The sequence below is a fragment of the Salvia splendens genome, chromosome 11 (genome assembly GCF_004379255.2).
Source record: "Salvia splendens isolate huo1 chromosome 11, SspV2, whole genome shotgun sequence".
Classification (NCBI taxonomy): Eukaryota; Viridiplantae; Streptophyta; class Magnoliopsida; order Lamiales; family Lamiaceae; genus Salvia; species Salvia splendens.
In genome coordinates this window covers 1,704,253-1,719,979 of record NC_056042.1, presented here as the reverse complement: position 1 = coordinate 1,719,979, position 15,727 = coordinate 1,704,253, and the positions used below count along the sequence as shown (strand labels likewise).

The 15,727-nt window shown below is 38.2% G+C and overlaps 3 protein-coding genes across 3 annotated transcripts; 2 read left to right on the top strand and 1 right to left on the bottom strand.

The window, feature by feature from the left end:
- Positions 1 to 1,211: 1,211 nt before the first annotated feature.
- Positions 1,212 to 5,731, top strand: LOC121753940 (ATPase family AAA domain-containing protein 3C-like). Its single transcript, XM_042149239.1, has 8 exons — positions 1,212 to 1,645; positions 1,737 to 1,832; positions 2,408 to 2,518; positions 2,744 to 3,053; positions 3,636 to 3,726; positions 4,274 to 4,613; positions 4,756 to 4,904; positions 5,068 to 5,731. Exons 1-8 carry the CDS (start codon positions 1,361 to 1,363, stop codon positions 5,564 to 5,566), a joined length of 1,881 nt encoding a protein of 626 aa, XP_042005173.1. The 5' UTR covers positions 1,212 to 1,360; the 3' UTR covers positions 5,567 to 5,731.
- Positions 5,732 to 9,900: 4,169 nt separating this feature from the next.
- Positions 9,901 to 11,378, top strand: LOC121756042 (transcriptional regulator ATRX homolog). The gene is made up of 3 exons (XM_042151498.1): positions 9,901 to 10,862; positions 10,955 to 11,024; positions 11,220 to 11,378. Exons 1-3 carry the CDS (start codon positions 9,901 to 9,903, stop codon positions 11,376 to 11,378), a joined length of 1,191 nt encoding a protein of 396 aa, XP_042007432.1.
- Positions 11,379 to 11,803: 425 nt separating this feature from the next.
- Positions 11,804 to 15,515, bottom strand: LOC121753723 (glucose-1-phosphate adenylyltransferase small subunit, chloroplastic/amyloplastic). Its single transcript, XM_042148970.1, has 9 exons — positions 15,184 to 15,515; positions 13,998 to 14,294; positions 13,499 to 13,768; positions 13,227 to 13,406; positions 12,910 to 13,013; positions 12,681 to 12,792; positions 12,395 to 12,493; positions 12,176 to 12,295; positions 11,804 to 12,101 (listed from the first exon to the last, which is right to left on the bottom strand). Exons 1-9 carry the CDS (start codon positions 15,433 to 15,435, stop codon positions 11,985 to 11,987), a joined length of 1,551 nt encoding a protein of 516 aa, XP_042004904.1. The 5' UTR covers positions 15,436 to 15,515; the 3' UTR covers positions 11,804 to 11,984.
- Between the last annotated feature and the right edge of the window lie 212 nt (positions 15,516 to 15,727).

Sequence of the window (15,727 nt, the reverse complement as noted above, 5' to 3'; positions counted from 1 at the left end):
ATTAGTAATTGATATTATTATTTTATTAGAATTAAAATTGGGTTATTATTTTCCCACCTCCCTTAGAGCATCCACTATAACGCCGACGTGGCTATAGCCCTGGCGGGGGCGACGACGGGGCGGCTTATAGTGGGAGGGACGTCCGCCCCGAAGTGGACAAAAAATCGGGGGCGGAAGGGCGTTTGGCGAGAAGGGGTGAGGACGCGGCTGAGGAAGAATGGGTGGGGCGAGGGCCGCGGCGCCTTATTGCGTGGAAACGGGGCGGACGCGGGCGGCGCGGCGATGAAATGGCTGTGCGAGAAGGGGGCCGGCGGTGGGAGTCGACTGTCCTCCTATAGTGGACACCCTTACAATCCTTCCCTTCGTTGTCACGACTTTTACTACCAAGTTGTCGTCAGTCATATCTCATTTGCAACAAGCTTGAATGATTTCGTGTCCTTACACTTTATTGTGTGATTATTGTTTCGTGTTTGTGCCGTTGTGTGTTACCTCGGCTTAGTGTCATTATCGTATTGTGTCAATTCGAATAAGATTGTGTTGCTAACGTGTTCGAATCATGTTCGAGTTTGAATATGCCAAGTTAGGTTCATGTTCAGGGTTTAGATTTCCATAGCAATTCGTGCTCGAATTAACCTTACAGATTGAATAATAACCGTTCAACCTGCATAATTCACCAATCCTATTCATAATACCACAAATTAGAGATGCCCACGGTTTCGGAGCCGGCGGTTCTGGTTTTGAAAATTGACGAAACGGAACCGAACCGCTAGGGTTTTTCACGGTTATGGTTTCGGTTCCGGTTCCGAACCGGCGATTTACCAGCGAATTTTTTAATGTTTGTCACTATTCCAAATGCTTGTTTTTGGTGGTTTTTTACGGATCCGAGTCGGTTTCACAGTTTTCTTGCGATTTTTCGCGGTTCCGTTTAAGAACCGCCAGAACCCGCGGTTTTGGTACTGTTTAGGTTTCTGAATTTTGGAACCTGAACCCAACCACGGTTCCAAGGGTGACAATTTCGGTTCCACTTAAATCTCACGGTTTCGGCTTTGGTTTCACCGTTAACTGCCCGAACTGTAAACCTTGGGATTATCAATTACTTCATCCATTCACAATGTAATTAATTAATTTAAAATTCTAATGAAAATAAAAATTTATTTCAATTTAATAAAACTTTGTCAAAAATAGGTGGAGTATGAACAAAGGGTTTAACCAAATCTATTTTCATTTCGCCACTCCCTTAAACCCTTCCCTTCCCTTCCAAATTTCTACCAGAAAATCAATGTCAACTTCTTCCTGATTTCACAGTGTTAATCAATCACAGAGTCGATTGCTTCTGTTTCGAGCTCAATTGAATTAATCAATGGCTGGTTCGCGACTCTCGTCGCTCGCTACGGCGGTCGCCATGGCTGCGTCATGTACTGCCGCCGCCAATAACCTCTCCTTCGCCGATTCGCCATTCCGATTCTATCCATTTTCGTCTTCCTCGTCGGAGCCGGAGGCTCCGGCTAAGGACAGTTCAGTTCAGGGCGAGGATCCTCAACCTGCACCGGCCGTTGAAGTCTCCAAGGGAAGTTTTGACCCGGAAGCGCTGGAGAGGGGTGCAAAGGCGCTTAGAGAAATTAACAATTCTCCTCATGCCAAACAGGTTATTATTTGAGTTTTTGCCCTTTTTTTTGCTGTCATTTCTGTTGTGGAATGCGGTTATTTTGACAGTTTTGATGTTTGTTGTGATGAAGGTTTTTGAGATTATGAGGAAGCAGGAGCAGACACGGCTGGCGGAGTTGGATGCAGAGAAGGCTAATTTTGAGGCTATTCAAGCTCATGCTGATATTGTGAGTGCTAGTTTGTATTTTGAATTGATTTGAAATTGCTTCTTCAGTCGATATTTCGTATTTAGGATGTTGGCAATTCAGTGTTTTACATATGAAAAATAAACTGAAGAAAGTTGAATTTGTGATTTTTGATCTCATCTTGAATGAAATAGAAGTGTGGTAAGGCCCCGAGCTCAATTTTCGTTTCGATGTTATTATCCTTCTATGTTATGAGGATAATGGAGTTAATAGCTTCATAGTTCAGATCAACGATTTTGTGCGATGTATGAAAAAAAGGGATGTGGATATCAACTTATGTTTTTGTGCAATGTAGGAAAATGCATGCGGTTGTTCCTTGTGCACGCAGATATTCTAATCGAATCGTACTGCTTATTCTTGAAAGTTTTCCGTAACATAGTGTTGTCAAATGTTGAGCATACGATCCAAGTTAAAATTTGTTTTCCATGATCAACCAGAACTACGCCGGCCGTGCTTTTGGTCTCGATTCTCGAACCTTGTTAATATACCTGATTGTGAAGCTAGAGTTGTTGCTTTATCTAGTATATCTTCACCTAAATGAATACTTCAACCTACAGGAAAAACAGCGAAAATGGGCTGAAGACCAAAGGAATCTCTATCAACAGCAGGCCCAAGGTAAGGCACAAATGATGAGATACGAAGATGAATTGACTCGCAAGAGAATGCAGGTATGAACAATCTCTGTTTTGTTTGATGAATGTGATGGAGATTTATAAAAATGGAAGGAGCATTATACTCAAATGATTTGCATATTGGACTTGTATAATTATAACTGTGGACATTAATCTCATTTATGCGTGAACGCATAACTGCAGACCGAATGTAATATGAAAAAATATGAATCTTTTTGCACCAATCTAAGCAGTTGAGCTTATTATCTGCCATGACTTCAGACAGACCATGAAGCACAAAGGCGCCATAATGTTGAATTAGTTCAGATGCAAGAGGAGTCATCCTTAAGAAAAGAACAAGCAAGACGAGCTACTGAAGAACAGATTCAAGCTCAACAAAGACAGACTGAGAAAGAGAGAGCTGAGATAGAGCGGGAAACAATAAGAGTGAAGGCTATGGCTGAAGCAGAAGGACGTGCTCATGAAGCAAAATTGACTGAAGACCATAATAGGAGGATGCTTTTGGAGAGAATAAATGGTGAAAGAGACAAGTGGCTCGCTGCAATAAACACAACTTTCAGTCATATTGAAGGTTTTAATCTACCTAATGCCTGGATTGCAGTTTTATCACTGTGGTTTTGTTTTTCAGGCATTCCCATTGCACAATCTTATCACACCCTTTAGTTGAGAATTCAAATTTCCCTTGAAAGCTAACATTTCAATATATTGTTTTCTTGGTTGCACCTGTTATTTGCCTCACTCTGCATTTTTCCATCTCTCTTTCAGCACAAGATATTCTTTTAGTGTCACTCTTCCACGAGCATGCAATTATGTTTCTCCATGTTAATCACTGGTTAACAGATATTCTGAATATGCAAAAATGTATTATGAGGTTCTATCATGCATGTTAGGGGCTACTTTGCTCCAAGAAAGTGTGCACGGTCTTATCCTCAAGCGGTAATTTAACTTGCATAATATCAATGTTCAATGCTTGGAGCAATCCTGTGCCAGGTAATTATGAGGTTTCTATTATGCATGTTAGGGGTTACTTTGCTTGTGATATTTGGTGGCTGAAGTTTCTTTCTGAATTTCTTTGTATGCTTGCTGCATTACTAGTAGTTTTCCTGTTAATATTTTGTCGGAGCAATTCTCTTTAATATACTTATTCATGCAGGGGGCTTTAGGGTTCTGTTGACTGACAGAAGTAGGTTGGTCATGACTGTTGGAGGAGTGACCGCCTTAGCTGCTGGAGTTTATACCACTAGGTGTGGTCAGCAATTCCTTTTTGTTTAAACTTCATTTTCAAACGGAACTGGTTTGTTTACTGGGTGGTTGTGCTGAACTTTCCGCAAGGCTTGTGCATTTATCTGTGTGCATTCTGCAGTGTTTTCACATCAAATCTAATAAGCCTATGCGTCTTTTATGTGAGATTTATACGGACTATTGCATGTATAAGATCAAGGAGAATCTAGTTTTCTGCTACCCAAGCCAAAATTTGTATACTCCCTCCGTCCACCAATAAACTTCCCATTTGGTTTTTACTACTTTTGGTGATGGACCCCACATTCCACTAACTTTATCTCACTCACATTTTATTATAAAACTAATATATAAAAGTAGGACCCACCTTCCACTAACCTTTTCAGCCAACTTTCTACTACATTTATTAAAATCCGGGCCTGGTCAAAACTCCCCTTGTATTGGTGGACGGAGGGAGTATTACGGTTTAGGTTATGCTTAAGTAAAAAAAGCCGTTCTACTTTTCAGAAAGTGACACTTCGCCTCTCAAATCGAGTACTATTTTTATTACAGGGAAGGAGCAAGAGTAATGTGGGGATATGTCAATAGGATTCTTGGCCAGCCATCTCTAATTCGGGAATCATCTCTGGCAAAATATCCATGGTCTGGAGTAGGTTCTCGAGTAGCCAATAAGGTGCTTAGCTATAGTACTGCAGCCGGGGCAGCAGCTGCTCAAAGTAAATCTGCTCTTGGAGATGTTGTCTTGCATCCCTCGCTGCAGAAAAGAATAGAGCATCTTGCCCGGGCTACATCAAACACGAAAATCCATCAGGCACCATTCCGGAACATGCTCTTTTATGGCCCTCCTGGTACTGGCAAAACTATGGTTGCAAGGGAAATTGCTAGAAGATCGGTACAGTATTTTCCTTAGCATTGCAATCGTTCGTGTTTTTGTCTTACAGATGTCTTATCTGTACGACAAGGAATGTGACAAAGAATTGTTATTCTCCATTCTAGTAGGTTTTTATTGAAAGATCTGAGATTTATTTTATCAGGGCTTGGATTATGCCATGATGACTGGAGGAGATGTTGCACCTTTGGGTCCCCAAGCTGTTACCAAAATCCACGAGATATTTGATTGGGCGAAAAAGTCGAAGAGGGGTTTACTCCTGTTTATCGACGAGGCTGATGCTTTCCTATGCCAGTAAGTATTTGTTGAATAGATGTATCGATCTAATTGATTAAGAACGTGCCTTGTTTTTCAAGGTTGTGAAATTTCTCGACGCACATTGACTGGATAAGACTCATATGTTCGTGTTTCTATATGTTCGTATTCCTTCATCAACTTTAATTTTTATTCTTTCAAGGCGTAACAACACACACATGAGTGAAGCTCAGCGAAGTGCTCTGAACGCCTTGCTCTTCCGAACTGGAGACCAATCAAGAGATATCGTTCTCGTTCTTGCCACAAACAGGCCAGGGGATCTTGACAGTGCTGTCACAGATCGCATTGATGAAGTTATCGAGTTCCCACTTCCCCGAGAGGACGAGCGCTTCAAATTGTTGAAGCTTTACCTGACAAAGTATCTGACTGGTGAAGGCGATAAGGAATCGAGATGGGGCAGCTTCATTAAGAATACGCCACAGAAGATAACCGTAAAAGATATATCAGATGATGTACTGCGAGAAGCTGCCAGAAGGACTGAAGGCTTCTCAGGGCGTGAGATTGCAAAACTGATGGCAAGCGTTCAAGCAGCCGTGTACGGGAGGCCCGACTGTGTGCTCGACTCCGCTCTGTTCCGTGAGATTGTGGACTATAAAGTTGCGGAGCATCACCAGCGGATAAAACTTGTAGCAGAAGCTTGAAGGGTTATGAATATCAAAAGCTGCATTGATTTTGTAAGTCCTCTGTTTTGAAGAATAATACCCTGTTTTTTATTCATTCAAGAACATATTGCGAGACTACAATGTTATGTATTCATTAACTTGACTTACTAATTTTGAAAATAAAAAATTGGCTAAATTTAATTTCATGCTTATGTTATAGTAATAAAAACAGTACATTTGTAACCTTTTGAAAATTTAATCCCACAATGTTTGATTATTGAATTTGAATTTTTACAAAAGAATCACACACAACTACAAGAATAAATTAAATAGAAAAAATAAAGTAGAGCTAACATATTTCTATGATACTATCTCCCTTTCTTCCACTTGATAATCTAAACCCCATCAAAATCCACCACCTCCACCGCCGCCGCCGCCAATGCCGCCACCCCCTCCGCCGCCATCACCCCCTCCTCCACCGCCACCCCCTCCGCCGCCACCTCCTCCGCCGCCATCACCCCCTCCTCCACCGCCGAAAAATCCCCCATGTCCACCACCCCCATCATGTCCACCGCCGCCAAAGAATCCTCCCCAAAATCCTCCACCGCCGTCATTTCCTCCTCCGTCGCCTGTGCCACCGTGGTCGCCATGATCACCGTGGCCGCCATGATCACCATGGCCGCCGGCTTCTACATCATTATCATTATCAGCCCCATCTCCACCGCCGTCGCCATCTTCTCCACCTCCACCATCCCCACCGCCGTCGCCTCCGCCTCCGCCTCCGCCTCCGCCGTCTATATCTACTTGACAAGCGCTGACAATGAGCCTGCCGACGACGGCCGCAAAAATAAAAACCGCGCCAACAACTATAAAAATAATAAAACCGGTTTCAAGTGCCATGATATATATATATAGTTTTTGGGGTTAAAGTGAGATTTTGTGAACATCTAATAAACTTATATATAGAGTTTTGTAATGGCTAAATTGAAATTATGTTGATTAATTACTTGTTTTGACCACTAACATGAGTATGAAATGTCTTAACACCGTAGCTTCTTCGAACCTACTTCTCCCTTTCTTCATCTTTTGATTCTTTCATGTTTGTGGTTTTTACGTTTCTCCCACTCTACATTCACATACATAAGATTAAATAATGGAGTGCTAGTTATAGTTTTGCTCTCATCTTTACCACCAACTTTGAACGTGGTGAAAAATATACAATAAAAATACAAATTACATATAAAAATTTCACCAAATTAATCTTCAAAACAACACTAATTTTGAATTACCATTTTAACACTAATTATATCATGTTAGTTTCATGTTATTCCGTATATAATTTAATTTTGTCACGACACTTGAATACTTGATCGTGACTATAAAAGTTAATGTATTTTACATCATAGTTGACGGTAAAGATATATATTATCCTATTTTGTGTGTGTGTCTGTTTTTGGCTATTTGCACTTAAAAAAAATACAGTAAAAAATAATTTTAATGCGTAACTATATTTTACTAATACATCTTCCTAATTAAGGATAGAAACTAGTATCGGCACAGAATTGAATTGAAAAGTCAAGCCTAAAGGTGGGCAATTCAAATGAGGAAAGAAAAAAAAAATGAGGAAAGATGGTCAACTCAACAAGACATATAGTTTATTCATTTTAGTATTTGACTTGGACTTGTTCCATGAATCATAGGTCAATATTATTGTATTATTTTTTGATGTGGAAAATTCAACGGTGATTCTATTTGAATTTGTGATTGTGATGTTGAGTAAACTATACAATTGATATTGGACCAAAGCCCAATAATAAAATAAGCATGGTCTATATCAAAGCCCAATAATAAAATAGTCATGAGCCTCTGCCTAGCAAGCAAAAGGAATTATATAAGTAACAATAAAATTATTATTTTTTTCAATTTTCAAATCCACACATTATTAAGAAAAAAAAATAAATCTATCACTCGTATGATAATGAAAGAAAAAGATTTGGCCTTTTTGATTTGTGTATCTTAGTAATAGTGACAAATGACAAACCGCCTATTCCAAGCAAAACAAAATGTGTGATGCTATTATTATTGTGATACACTGCATATATATTTTTAAATTTTTGTTCAATTCTGTTTTTATACCAATTTTATCATGTAAATTGATTAGCTGTTAATTTGTTTCAATTTGCAATTAAATTATTGATTTGTTTTGATTTTATAGTTTAATACTATAGTTTACAAACAAATTTTTAAAATGGTATACAAAACTAGATATTGGAATAAATTTATAGATAAAACTAATAACTGCATAGGAAAGAAAAAGAAAGCCAATAGTGCTACCTACCGGCGGAGCCTCGATATCAACGAGACCCGACTGCTCTACAGTCAACCCATCTCCTTCTTATTTTTTTATACGTATTATATAATTATCTGTCGCACTCTCAAATCAAAAAATTATGAATCACCCATTGCATTTGCATCTTCAACTGGTGCATCTAATCACCACCGCCACCGCCTCCACCGTCACCACCACCATCACCACCGCCCCCGAAACAATCACCGAAATCGGGGAACTCGCGTCTCTTTCGAGAGGGCTTCTTGTGAGCACAAGCAAATATGAAGATGGACATCACTGAGATGGAGACAATGAGCATCAACACCAACACCCAACCCTCATAAACTTCATTTACCAAATTCACACCCTCTCTCACACCTCTAATTCTACCCATTTTATCACTACTCAATCAATGTATATTGCCAAGTATATCAATAATGTAACATATATATAGTTGAAGTGATCTTTGATAACTGATTATTAATTATTTTGAATTAGCTGGTCAATATGCCCCAGTTGAATTTCTATTAAAAATTGATCAAGACCGTCCGAAATTTAAAGGAAAATCCGTGCAAGTGCTTCTCCAATCTCTATAATCATTATTGTTTATTCGTAATATGGAATTCCAAAATAAAATAATTAAAGTGCCAAACAAACCTATTATCACGATTATCTTCTATATTATTATTATTATTATTATTATTATTATTATTATTATTATTATTATTATTATTATTATTATTATTATTATTATTATTATTATTATTATTATTATTATTATTATTATTATTATTATTATTATTATTATTATTATTATTATTATTATTATTATTATTATTATTATTATTATTATTATTATTATTATTATTATTATTATTATTACATTCGGTAGAGGCGAGCTAGCTAATAAGTCGTCCAAAATTGAGTTCTCTTTAATTATGTTGAAATTTTATTATGAAAATAATTTAAATTTATAGTGTATTTTATACAATAATATTGTTTATAGTATAATCCAATCATATTGATAATTAAGTTGTGCAGGAAAGAAAATATTCGCAGTTGAATTGTGATTTGATGGTTGGTTAATCTTTTGATAATTGTTAATTTCAAATTGACTGGCAATTCTTCTTCATTTTTAAGAGAATGATTTGACGATGTAAAATCATTTAATAAGCTATCTGCATAATCTATATTTTAGTGATTTTGAGGGCTTGAAACCTTCTACCTAGTTAAATCATTTCCTTTTCACTTCATTTGAAAATTTAGTTTAATGTGAAAAATGACAAAAAAAAGAACATTATATGACATTTATAGGATATTGTAGCTACCGGTTAGGATGAATAAATAAACTTAATTCAAATTAATTGATTAAGTTAAACATGTACGGTCATTTATTTTTAAAAATAATATAGTGGAATAGGGGAGTGATCAAATGTAAACTCTAAATATTATTGCAAATGCCGTGGCGTTTCTGATTTTTGGTAGACATTTATTTTTTAATAATGTTGTTTCAGTTCATCAAAATAAGTTCTGATTGTTGCATCTTTTTAGTAGCATTTGGCTGTTGGAATGGATTAATGTGACATGCCACTGTTTCATTCATGTTTTGCTGCTTAAATTGTTGCATTTAGGTTGAATCAGAGAGTTAAATATCTGTATTTATTTTTGTGTTTATTGTGTTTTAGTTTTGAAAGTTTACTAATTTCGGTGTTGAAGGTTTTAGTTTAGGCTTCAAAGCTTTCCAAATTTGGGGAAATTATAGCTTTAGTTGTTTCTCTTTATTTGTTTACCCTGTTTTGATGTTTCTATACATTTTGCATACATTTCATTTTACTCTTAAAAACATAAAAAATAGCCTTTTTTCCCCCTTGGGGTTGAGTTCTATTGCTGTGTGGTTGAAGAATTTGTTGCTGTTAAACAAGATCATTGCTTTGTGAAGGTGTTTGATAGATTAATTGTATGTCTAATTGCTGCAAAGCCTGCAATATCGTAATGCACAGAGTGTGATCGTGTAAGGGCGGAAGGAGGTGGTGTTTCGGTTGAAATGGATTGGTCGGAGAGTCATTTGTGCATAAAATGCGATAAAGGTGGGAATGTGCTGCTTTGCAATGAAAACGGCTGTCCTTTGTCTGGTCATGAAACGTGTTTGGGTGGTCTGGCTAGGTTAGATGATGCCGGGCGCTTCTATTGCCCCTATTGTGTGTACAAGCAAGCTGTTGCTGAGACGCGCAAAGCTAGAGAATTTTCTCAGGCGAAAAAGAAGGCTTTGTTGATCTTTATGGATGGCGGTGAAAAGGCTATGCGAGAAAATAAGACATGTGAAGAGAATGGGCGAAATCAGTCGAATGTGAACAATGGATTATGTGAGGATGGTAAAAGTGAAAAGGCTATGCGAGAAAATAAGACGTGGGAACTGGAAGGGAATGGGCGAAATCAGTCGAATGTGAATAATGGATTATGTGAGGATGGTAAAAGTAAGGCTAACAATGACGGGGTTATTGATCAGCCTTGTGAGGAGGAAAAGGTCGAAGAAGATTCTGAATCTTCTGGTGGCTCTGAAGATGAGGATCGTTCACTTGAGGTGAACGCGGGAAATGGTGATATAAATGTGGGAGAGAAACAGATACGGGAAGAGGAACGTGAAGCTTCTGTGGAAGAAGAAAATGTTGAGGAAGAGGAATGGGAAGCTTCTGATGAAGAAGAGAATACTCAGGAGAAGGGTATTGGAACTTCGTCATCTTCCACCAACGAAGACTCCACACTCACTGGGCGTGCAAGAGCCACGAGAGGACCAAAAAGGATCAAGCTTGTGGACAAAGAGTCCGAAGCTATTTCAGTTCTGCAAAGTAAATTTAGAGATAAGAAGAAGCACGCATCTCCAACTTCGACTCCTGCCAAGATATCCGCTAGGAGTTCATCTTCGGCCATGGGAACGGGAAAAGTAGTTACACGAAAATTTAGTTCTCCTAGCACGTTGAGAAAATCTGAAAAACAATCCAAAAAATCGTAAGAACACCTATATTACTAGCTATGTTCGAAATCTGCCTTTTCTTGTATATGCGTTCTTACTGATAGGCACTAATCACTTGCTGAGGTAGCGACACGTCTGGCAGCAGGAAACGTAGTAGACTGATGTGGACGGAGGAAGAAGAAGAAGAAGCACTCAGGGTAAATGTTGATTCTTGAAATGCTGTTAAAAGCTTCTTTCGTTTTAATTTGAAGGTTATATCATAAAATCTGCAAACGAAACCATACCTTACGCCTTCGTGTTCATAAATTACTATTCTACATTGACATTCTTTGGAGTTTGGCTCTGGAACCGAACCGGATGAGTAATTTGGTTATCGATTTCTGTTGCTATAGGAAGGAGTGAAAGAATATCAGGTTGGAGTGAATATCCCCTGGAAGAAAATCTTGGCAGAGAGCGAAAAATTCGACCCGACTCGGACTCCAGCTGATCTTAAGGATAAATGGAGGACTCAGAGGTTTGTGCAGTTTGGCTACTTGGAGGATGGTGGTTAAGGTATATAGACAGCAATTTTTGGTTGCTCTAGTTAGCTGTCTAATTTTGTCTATAAAGAGTGAAATTGCTGATTTACTCTTACTTTGAATGAATTTATCTATTTCATCATGAGTTAAATTGATGATCAACTGTCTAAATTGCATAAATATGTTCGGTTTTCTTGTTAATTCATAAAACATCAAATAAATAAATTGACGATTTTATATAAATAAATCCCCACAATGCTAAAAAAATTATCAACAAAAAAAACAACGATGGGATTTTTGTGCCACGCGTGGGCAAATATTTGACGAAGTCTAATGAAACTTTTTTGTATCATTTATCCAAACTTGAAACTTTTTAGTAAGATGTTTCTCTTGATGTTTGAAATAAACTTGAGATTAAGATTGCATGTCCATAATATACTAGATGAAAGGGAGAGGCATCGATGAAATTAACGTTTATTTTAATGTTTTATATTATTATATCACCATTTAGATAAAAGGGAAAAACTATTGAAAAGTTCTTAAATCTCAGCTGTTATGTACATCAAGATTAGATTATACCCATAAAGCTGAGAACTCACTCCCCACCTCTGTCCCATTGCTTCATCGGACCAGCGATTTCTAGATCACACTACCACTGGGAATCAGAGCGTCTTTGATAACAGTGACGATCCCACTCTTGATGAAGTATCCGTCCGTCTCCCTTGCTGCTTCTTGAACATCGTCACTGTTTATAATCTGCCATGTATCGAAAACATATTTTAGAGGTGAGGCGAGGATGTCTTTCAAATGCACTCCATAAAAGTTCGCACCTTCACATTTTCTCCAATCCGGGCATTTTTGTCGATGATAGCTCTCTTGATGTGAGTGTTTTTACCAATGCCGATAGGTACTGCGCCCTTGGCTGCCAGAAACCTTCTGTCCGCGTCCGTCTATAATGCAGAGGAAGTAAAACGTGAGGTCATATGCTCCGATTCAAGGATAGGTAAAGATCAGAACTCCACATTTTAACTTGTGCTAGGAGAATTTACCTCGTAATAATCTGCACCCATCAACAAGGAGTCCTCTATGATTGCACCCTCAGCTATGCACGATCGAAGTCCAACCACAGAATGATGGATTTTGCAGTTCTGCACGGAATAAGATCATGATAAAATGGGATCATCTGGCACACTGATAGATGTAGTTCGCTATATTTTATATAGAAGACTAGCATAAAAAGCTATACTTATTTTTTACAGTAGCGCAAAGCAAGGTTAGATGGTGCGAATATATTAACCTTCTCTATTATACTAGGCCACTTTGCAGATTACTCACCTTGATCACACAACCTTCACCAATGACACTATCTGTGACATCAGCATCCAGCATCTTAGAAGGAGGTAGATATCGAGGTTGGGTATAGATTGGAGCAGATCGATCATAGAAGCTGCAGAAGGTAATAGACGAATGAAGAATATCAGGGTATTGCAAAAATACATCCTGTTGCTCATCTGGTGAACAACAATAAGCAGAAAGGGTTTGTGAAGAACAAACAAACACCTACCTAAAATCGGGCACTGGCTTTTTAGTGATCCCTAGATTGGCATTATAGAAAGCTTCAATGGTACCAATGTCTTCCCAGTAGCCATCAAACAGGTAAGCTTGCACCTTTATAGAAAATTAAACTGTTATATCGTATTACACTAAATTGCTAACAGTAGAAAGTGATAGTGTTATGTAAAGTTCCCTGATAAACTCAATCACATTTAAGGAGAAGATACTGCCAGAAAATATCTTGACCATTATATTTATTCGATTAGTTAGTTTGCAAAACCACTGCACTAAAGTAGAGAAGAACTAAAGTAAAGTTCAGAAGCATACTCTTAATCCCATGGCAGTGGCTCCTGGGATAACTTCACTACCAAAATCATTGGCTGCGGGGAAGTCATCTCTGAGAAGATTTATCATCACTTCTTTGCTAACAACGTATATTCCCATGCTTGCAATGTAAGGCATCTCCTTTGCTCTCTTATCATCAAGACCCAATATGGTAGTATCAACCTTCAAAAGTTGAAACACGGAAAAAGCAAACTTAAAAATCGGTCCATTTTAGCTTATTAAAAATGCTTGAGCGTATTTGCCCAAAAATCCACCTTCATAGACTTTAACTGTTCTCCCTTTGGTTTCTCAGCAAATTCGATGATGCGCCCTTCTTCATCTATCTTCATCAGTCCAAATGATGTGGCGCGCTTTTCATCCATAGGCAAAGCAGCAACAGTAATGTCAGCATCTGTCTCTCTGTGAGCCTGAATAAACCTCTCATAATCCATTCTGTATAGATGATCTCCAGCAAGAATCAGGAACTCGAGAACATTGTGCTCGTCAAACAACCACAAATATTGCCTCACAGCATCTGCAGTACCCTAAAGAACAAACTTTATGTATCACCGGGTTTACACAAAAAAAAGAACAATTGGGTCTAAAAGATATATCAAACATCGACTACAAATCTGGAACATAATATGCATAAAATTTGATAGAAACAAATGCAGCTGAAGCACTTGTACTCGTTAGATGTAAAGAGTAAAAATTTTGTGCTTGATATACGTTCATCATAGTGAACATTGACAATGCAGGTGCCATAATATGTACCTGGAACCAATTGGGGTTTTCTGGACTTTGCTGAGCTGCAAGAACCTCAACAAAACCTTCATTTTTGTATCCTCCCATGTTGCTTGCATATGCCCTCGAAAGATGGCGATTGAGGGAAGCAGAATTGAATTGAGTGAGGACATAGATCTTGGATATATTACTGTTCAAGCAATTGCTAACAGGAATATCAATCAACCGGTAATTTGCTCCAAGGGGAACAGCTGGTTTTGCCCTCTTCTTTGTTAGAGGATACAGCCTAGTTCCAGCTCCACCTCCCAGAATGATTCCCAAGACACTCTGCAGAAGGACCAGAATACGTTATTAACCACTCTTTTTATACGATAACTATACATTCTAGTTTCCAAGCCACAAAATAAAACATTAATGGTCCAAACAGAAATCAGTTGAATTGGATATCCTAAAAATACTTCAATCCATTCACAATACTTTAGAATTATTGACTGTGTTAACAAGAAAGCACAAAAATAACAGGCTGATTGGTCTTCAGATAACTTTCTCCCCGGAAGCTATCTCAATACTTTCCAGCGTAGAAATTGGAGAACCTTATTGATCTAATCCATGGAAGTAACACTGCAAATGCTTGATTCAAGTGTAAATGAATAGTATAATGGGGAATCACATTATTAATTTTGTGAGTCAAACTTCGCTTGCACGTGTGTATTGGCCTGACTAACTGTAACATTACCTCAAATTAAAGAATACATTAGCAGATAACAGAGAATTTCACCAAACTGTATTTTCAATAAACAAATGTAAGACTCGTTGCTTGCTCAAATCAATCAAGCAGCCTAAAGACAAAACACGTGGGGTAAATCTCCCCTAGTTTAAAGCTACATATACATTCTAAATGTTTGTTGTTTAACAAGAGAGCGAATCGCGGATCTGCACAAAGCACTAATATAACTTCGAATTAAAGCAAGGTTTCATAGCTACACAAAACAGTATGCTCAGATCTCAAAACACGTACCTTCACTAACTTTTAGGCAAAAAAAAAAGCACACAATATTGCGAAAATGTAACGATTTCACACACAAAAACGAATTGGAAAAAAAATCCTTCGAATTTATGCACGGAAAGACGAAATCATGGATCGACATAGCTAGACGCAGTTCGTTTTAACACAATCAGAACTAAGGAGAGCGGAAATGAAGAACAAAAAAATTACTCTGCTTGCGTCAGGATCAAGGCAAGTCTGCGAATTCTGAGAGTCGGAAACCGCCTTCGGAGATACAATCACCGGTCTCCGTCGCTCCATTTCGCCTCTCCGCCGCACTCGGAGCTGCGACGTGATTTTCTCCCCGGCCACGTTGGACGCCGCAAACGACAGCCTCTTAAACGACGTCGAATTGACACTCTCCGAGTGGTGAGGTGCTGCTATTTTGCTTGGAGTCGATTGGTACACTGCTGCGGCTGCCATTGCCACGCAAAGCTACTATCACACTTTGTGTGTGTCTTTGTGAGAGAGAGAGCTGAAATGAGATGATCAGAGTGGTGAGTTTATAGTAACATCACGAGATACTAAGATGAAAGGGAATGTTCACTGATCTAGGCTTAGTCTGACTCAAATTACTAATATGCCCTTGGTGTTTCTTTGGATATTATGCGAATTGTCAATTTATTTTCGTTGTTTTGGATTTTTTTAGATGGTAAGTCTACTCCTAGAATCATGTGAGTATGTCTTGGTCAAATATTTCTAACTTATATGAAAA

Coding starts and splice junctions, on each gene's coding strand:
- LOC121753723 (XM_042148970.1), bottom strand. CDS start 15,435: ATGGCAGCCGCAGCAGTGTACCAATCGACTCCAAGCAAAATAGCAGCA. Junction 12,793..12,909: donor AAGCCAGTGCCCGATTTTAG/GTAGGTGTTTGT, acceptor TACCTTCTGCAG/CTTCTATGATCGATCTGCTC. Junction 12,494..12,680: donor GTGAAGGTTGTGTGATCAAG/GTGAGTAATCTG, acceptor TATTCCGTGCAG/AACTGCAAAATCCATCATTC.
- LOC121753940 (XM_042149239.1), top strand. CDS start 1,361: ATGGCTGGTTCGCGACTCTCGTCGCTCGCTACGGCGGTCGCCATGGCT. Junction 2,519..2,743: donor TGACTCGCAAGAGAATGCAG/GTATGAACAATC, acceptor CCATGACTTCAG/ACAGACCATGAAGCACAAAG. Junction 4,614..4,755: donor GGGAAATTGCTAGAAGATCG/GTACAGTATTTT, acceptor TTATTTTATCAG/GGCTTGGATTATGCCATGAT.
- LOC121756042 (XM_042151498.1), top strand. CDS start 9,901: ATGGATTGGTCGGAGAGTCATTTGTGCATAAAATGCGATAAAGGTGGG. Junction 10,863..10,954: donor GAAAAACAATCCAAAAAATC/GTAAGAACACCT, acceptor TTGCTGAGGTAG/CGACACGTCTGGCAGCAGGA. Junction 11,025..11,219: donor AAGAAGAAGAAGCACTCAGG/GTAAATGTTGAT, acceptor CTGTTGCTATAG/GAAGGAGTGAAAGAATATCA.